Raw genomic sequence first — 7,025 nt, forward strand, 5'->3', positions numbered from 1 at the left:
TAATTTACATTGGGTATAGATGATATTGAGCAGCTTATTGGGACATAATGGACTATTGGGCTCAGTTACTTTGAAACTACACTAGCGTTAGGAAAATACGTACAAGTTGCAGGCATCAGAAAGATTCCTGTCATCCTATTTACCATGGTAAATGGTAGACATAGGGGAAAGAGGCCTTTAATTTACGTCACAATCCTCTTTGAAAAGATGTTTAAAATCATGTCTCTCTTTCTGGAAGGGCAGGAGAAAAGTGAGATCATCCAAATATTTACAAATAACTGCAGAAGGTCCGAGAGTCCTAGAAGACATTACTGTTTCCAGTCGACACATTGATTAAGAATACTTCATCTAGGTCAGAAAGGAGTATTACCAGATAATAGAGGAAAAGATCCATTTTCCCTATTTCAAGTTACATTAGCCTCGAAGAATTTTCAGTTAATGAAAGTGATCTGTAACGGTAAGAGAATTTATGGGTCTGATATTATAGTTAATTTGCTTTGCTCTACCCAGCCTTCAGAATAAATTAACATTCTTGTCTTGCACAGGTACATTGGTGAAGTTGAAAACATTCTATTCAATAAGTTGAACATAGACCCCAAAATAGTGCATTCTCTTACTCAAATTTACCTTTGTTTTTACAGAGATAATGTTACTGAATTCTTCTCTTAAAGAATTTTTCATGAAAGTAGGGCTGGAGAAAACGTTTCAGAATAATTTTTTTGCAGACATTAAATTGTGCAGTTATTCCCTAGGAGTAGGTCTGAGACACTGCGTGGGATGTGAACACAAGTTACTATATTATTTAGGCTGTTTTTGCCCATTGGTTGTCGATCTGTGATTTGGCTGATAGTTGTGAATTACATATCTCAAGGCATGTAGTTCCTATATATCATGGAGTATCTTACCACCTTTCCTCATGAAATTGGTATTCTTTCAGCAATTGTCTAATCAGTCTATTAAACTATTCTGCATGATCTTCTGGGAGGGTGATTTGTTTTACGGTTTTTCTAAGATAAGTGGAGAACATTTTAGTATCTGGCCCTTTTATGATTTTAAAAATGAAAGGATTTGTGAGTGACCAGAGTAAAAGATCACCATAGCACAAATAAGGATTTATTCATTCAGTGAGGAAAGAGATAATCCAGTTCCTACATTTTGAGTCACAGGTTGAATTCAGACAACCTCCCTAGATTGCTGGTTGATCAATGCCATTTATATGAAAAAATTAAAAGGAGATGAAATAAATAACAATCTGTGCATAACAAGACTGAAGAGTCAAAAGGAAGGGAGCTGATGGAAGCTTTAGGGGGAAGAAGACCATAGCCACTGGTGAAATCTTGAATGATGGGTGATCTGTAGGACCTACTCCTGTGAAAGCCTTTATGATGGTAAGAGCCTCTGGAATAAAGGGATGGCATTGGCAAGGATCCTCAATAATCTTCCTATCATTTCATCATTCGAAAAAAAAAAAAATGTTCTTTCTGTGGTGAGATCAGAATCCATCCTCAGAGTCCAACTGGATTCCAGGATGTTTTTAATAAAAATTATAAATTATTAAAGTAATTTAATAACAAAGTATGTTATTCTTTTTAAAATCTGGTATTTTTTAAGTTGTATACAGATTTAGAAGCTCTGAGTGTCCTCCAAAATGTACTTGAGCGCTTCGTGAAATCCTTTGTAATATTTGTAAAGCATTTGTCATTCCTGCCACATACACGAAGTTTACATTTCTGGCTTCAAAAAGTAAAAAGACTTAGAGATGTATAGTTGCCAAGTAGATTGCTTTTCAAATTACATATTTTTTGGTGTTACTTTCTCAAGGATTTCAGGCTTGGCATATAATGGAGCTAATTAAATTTCTTCCCAGGAAGCAGCCAGCTAGACCACAGCCCCAGGCACCTAACTTCAGCGTACTACTTTCCTTCACTCATTTATTCTGTACAGAAAAAGAGACTCCTCAAATGGCAAAGGTAGAATACTCAGGCCAGGCAGCTGCTGATAGATTTTAGTAACTACAGAGCTAGTGTTTGAGTCTTAACCCTGACAGCACACATCACACAGGGGTGACAGTGGAGGCACATCTCCCTGTGTGAGTCAGCTGTGGATGACAATCTGCCAAGTGGAAATAATGGAAGAGACATTACTTGTATAAAAATGAATCAACTTGGCTTAGCTCTAAGGTATTTTGCAAGATTCTAGGAATACGTGTATCACCGCATTTTTTCCTGAGACAGTTTTTGTGAACAAAATAGAAAATATAAGAAAAACAGAATCATGCGAGAAAAAGTTTCTTTTAGTAATTTCATTAGTGCAGCATATTTAAGCAATGTTGCTGGCCTTCAGAGGAAAAAATATAAGAAAATGATATTTAATAAAAGTCAACTCTTCGGTGGCCATTCTTACTAGTTAATTTGCATGTATTAATTTACCTTTAATGAACCTATTTCTTCTCTTTCATAACCGAAGAAATTAGGATGAAAATGTTCAATGATTTCCCCAAGTTACCAAATGGCAGACCTAGAATGTGAACTGTATTTGACTGTAATAACTTGGTTTGTTGCATTCTGACAAAATGCATCATAGAATAAAAGATCTGTGTTTAAAAAGAGACCCTTTTAGGTATTGTGTCTTTGCTTTGGTTTTCACCTTGACTGTTACGGCATATCTGAAAGCTGTGATTTGTGTACATTGATTTTAGGTTGAGTCATTTGGAAAGTATTCATGAAAGACATCCAGGCACGTCTCTACCCAGATGTGTGTACAGTATCTTAAAGTGTATGTTACATATATACATACAGTTGTTCTTATAAAACGATTTATGGATTTTATTGCAGATAGTCTGTCTTACAGAAAGGGCTCCATATTACCTCCTGGAATTAGGGAGACCTATTACAAAAACAGTAGTGACCATCTGATATATTTTACATGGGTGGAGGTACTAACAATTTTATATGATTACATTAAAAGAGAGGGAAATACATTAATCTCTGTAAGATATCATCTTTGAAGATTAAACTCGGTTCTCTTTGTGCATCAGATAAATAAATAAATAAATGATTCAAAGTAGGTGAATTGATTGGATAAATATACATAGATATATAAAATGAGAATTAAATCATTAAGACAAAACGGCACTTTTCAGATTCTGTAATACTCAATCCCCTTAAATTCCTCATTACACTCTTGAATAATAGCTTTTTTTCTATTTTTCCCCATCAGTTGGACAGTGTCACTTCCCTGATTCAAGCAGCCAAAAATCTCATGAACGCTGTAGTGCAAACAGTGAAGATGTCTTACATTGCCTCAACCAAGATCATCCGAATCCAGAGTCCTGCTGGGCCCCGGCACCCCGTGGTGATGTGGAGAATGAAAGCTCCTGAAAAAAAACCCTTGATTAAAAGAGAAAAACCAGAGGAAACTTGTGCAGCTGTGAGACGGGGCTCAGCAAAGAAAAAAATCCATCCAGTGCAAGTCATGAGTGAATTTAGAGGAAGACAAGTCTACTGAGATCACTCTTCTGCTCCTGCTAACCACACTGCTTTATTTACACTCGGTTACTGGTGTAATTTCACTAAGTTTGGAGTTTAATTCACAAATAACATAAAGTATTGGGGGCTGAGCCAACAGAAACAACATGTAATCAATGTATGTTTGTTGAATGAATGAGACATTCAGGTGTCGTTCAGCTATTCCCATTACAGAGATTATCTGTATTCATTACCAAATGAACACAGGAGACACAAGTGAGTCCTGTTTATACACAATCGTTCAAATACACACGTCCTTTTTACTTTGAACAAAAACACTAACATGAGCTCTTCACTTAGTTTTCAATGGAAACAAAAGTCTTTATAAAATATTTAATCTTCATACTCTCTTCACCTGACCTAAGGTGGTAAATACGTGATTCCGACCACAGGGAAAATATTTCAGTCTCCAGAATTTGTATTATATTCAACTGACTGAGCTAATATCTATCATAGAAGTAACCAAGTTTGAGGAGTAAAACTAGTTGGTGGATTTGGAAGACCAACCTTAAGGAGTTAATGATATATTTTATTCATATTATCAGGTTATCATGAGTTTTTCATGCCATGTATGTACCTCTTAGGTTCCACTGTGTTGAGAATTTCTGCACTTTGAAGTGCTGAGTCCATCAGAATGCATGTGGAAGAAGAGTTGCCAGTCACTGAGACAGTGGGACACCAAACTGTATCCCAAAGGGTATAATAATAACAGAAGTGTAAGAAATTCAGCATGACCCTAAAAATCAGTTTGTATCAGCTTGCAATTTTAATTAAAAGGAAAAGCCCAGTTTGAAAAACCTTTGGCATTGAGTAAAATATAACTGTGTGAATGGTACCACTGAACTATGGAACAGAGTTAATGGCTGAAAGACTAAAGTGATTTTAATTACATTCCCTTAAAGAAAAGTCATTGGAGTCATTTTGTAGTATATTCCAGCCACTGTGCTCATTTCTAGTTGCGTTTATAATAGACTTCATAATAGTCTCAGTGATTGGGGCTCTGCTTTTCTCTCTCTCCCTCTCTCTCACACACACACACACACACAATATGTCTCCTTTATATTGGACATCCCGTAAGTTCTTTGGAGGACTTAAGTTTCACTTTTTCTCCTTCCTAGGCCTCCCATTCACAGTATATATATTTTTTACATTTCTTACCCTACTTTATCAGTACTGATAAAGAAATATAAAAAATATATATATTTGTCCTACTTATCAGTACTGATAAGAAATGTAAAAAAAACTCTTTACTCGATTATGATAAATAATAATACTATAATTGTAATGTCTCACTCGTACAGCATTACCATTTGCTCACTTGTTTCAATGACCATGTCACTTTAGATGGATGAGATAAAATTTATATATAAACACAGCTGAGGTTAGGACAGGCTTGGGTAAAAGGATGCATGAAACATAAGATTTTGTGTCTTTGATCTTCTGTATGGTATCGTGAGCAAAATGATATGGGAAAAGAAGGATCTATCAACTAAGTCATTAGTAATTACAGGAGAAATGTTAATTTTCTTGGATGAAAAAAGAGATATTTAATTAATTCCTCCAAAATGTCAGATTGCCTGGCTTCTAGGCAAAATTTTCTAGGAGGTGTCAGCAACAAACTCCTCCCCGTCCTGACGTATAGACTGGCTCACAATTACTATTCTGGAAAAATCCACTTCCTAAAAGAGATGGTAGTGAAGAAGGGAGTTAGGGAATCCACATGATCTGTTTTTCAGAACTATCTAGACAATGGAGACAAATAGGAAATGTCTGTCATTGAAGTGGCACCATCAGTTTCTGCTACAAGCGTGAACATTTCAAGAGTGACATTTATGATGCATCCTCCTTTCAGGTAGAAATGTAAAGTTATGATTTGGTTGGGAAAATAAAATTAAAATACCAAACTACAAGCTGTATATCTTCACACGTAAAGCCTCATGACCAAGAATCGTAAGAGTCTCATTTAGAAAATCTAACTTCTAGTTGACCCTAGATTATATTGCCATATGTTGTATTTTAGAATGTGCCCTTGGATACCAGAAGAACAGGAATAACTTGAAATTATACAATTACCAAATAACCTCTATTTGGTAAAACAAACAAACGAACAAAAAAAAAAAACAAAAAAAACCTCTTTACCCAAAATAAGATGTGAACAAGGCTTTATCTTTAATGTAGGCAGATTTTTAACTTAGCTCAAAGCAAACAACTATAATTAAACAAAACTATAAAAATTTTAACTCCGCAAATGTCTCAGGAGTTAATCTGCTGTACTGATCAATGGTGCAATAAAAAACAGGATGCATAGAACTGAAAGAGACATCTGTCCACGTTAGTGAATTCCTGCAGTGGGCAGCATTTCAAGATTTAGTTCAATACAAACCTGCTGATGATAATAAATGGTCATACATAAGTAAAACTGGTAGCGAAAATACTAACAATGTTTCCTGTTATAAAGTAGAGTTAAGTGACTCTGATCAATAAGGATGACTGTTGTGGACCTTCCTTCTGCAGGAGAGTGCTAGAAATTTCTTAGCGAAAATAATAATTTGGTGATCTATCTATGCATTTTTTGAAATCATATCACAGAAATTGGTACTTCCTTTGATAATACTTTTGCATGATTTGGCTAATCAGAACTGACCTGTTTCTTCTAGTGAAATCAATGTATGTTAATTTATGTAGGAAAAAAAATTCCTGGAGAGGGAGGAGAAGATGTATAAGACCCACAAGCACAGTTCCATCCCTGATTAGCCAGCAGCATCACTGCCAAGCATTAAACTGGAATTACAGTGATGACTGGGAAAATATTCATGAAATCATAGTCCATTAAAGATTCTTCTAATTAGAAAAATCGGAAGGTTTTCATCAAGCATGAAAAGAGAGAAATATAAATCTTTCCCTTTTATTTATCACAAATGGAAATTATTGGGTCAAAATTTTTCTAAGGGAGAGTCTAGGTAAATGTGAGTTGGGAAGAAAACTCAAACATGCAATTTCTAAGATAATTTGTTCATTGGCCTAATTGGGCCTTTCTGTTTATCTTATGATATTAGGACTTACAATGAACATATTGGAAAATACACTATAGTCTTCACGTCCACAAGTCTTCCTCTGGCCTTTGAAAATCTCTTAACTTAGTACTGTTAACCATGTATGTTCTTCATAAAATTCCTTTTGTACAAGGGATAAACCTACACAGGCTCATTCTTGCAGACTGGAGCTCTTGATACACACTTAGCTTCAAAGGAGGTCAATTTTGATGTCATACTTCAGTAAGATAGTTAAAATTATGAATATACAAATGCTCAGTTGGTGTCTTCAAACCAAATAATTATTACTCCTCACATTCAATAATGAGTGTCTGAAAAGAAAATGTCTTCCAAGGCTCCCTATACCTTCACATTTAGGGTGTTTTCTGATCTCACCCACCCCTTGGCTAAGTCTCCTCCTACTATTAAATACTAAAATTTTTCTACTAGAATAGTGTAGTCAGCA

General features: G+C 35.2%; 1 protein-coding gene across 1 annotated transcript in view; it reads left to right on the top strand.

The window, feature by feature from the left end:
- The window catches only part of CTNNA3 (catenin alpha 3), a 1,739,301-nt gene extending 1,735,730 nt beyond the window's left edge, over positions 1 to 3,571 (top strand). Inside the window, exon 18 of the mRNA XM_053584032.1 lies at positions 3,220 to 3,571. Within this exon, the coding sequence (XP_053440007.1) occupies positions 3,220 to 3,507 (288 nt within the window). The 3' untranslated portion in view covers positions 3,508 to 3,571. The remainder of the gene's footprint in view (positions 1 to 3,219) is intronic.
- The last annotated feature ends 3,454 nt before the right edge of the window (positions 3,572 to 7,025 follow it).

Source organism: Nycticebus coucang, chromosome 3 (genome assembly GCF_027406575.1).
Source record: "Nycticebus coucang isolate mNycCou1 chromosome 3, mNycCou1.pri, whole genome shotgun sequence".
NCBI lineage: Eukaryota > Metazoa > Chordata > Mammalia > Primates > Lorisidae > Nycticebus > Nycticebus coucang.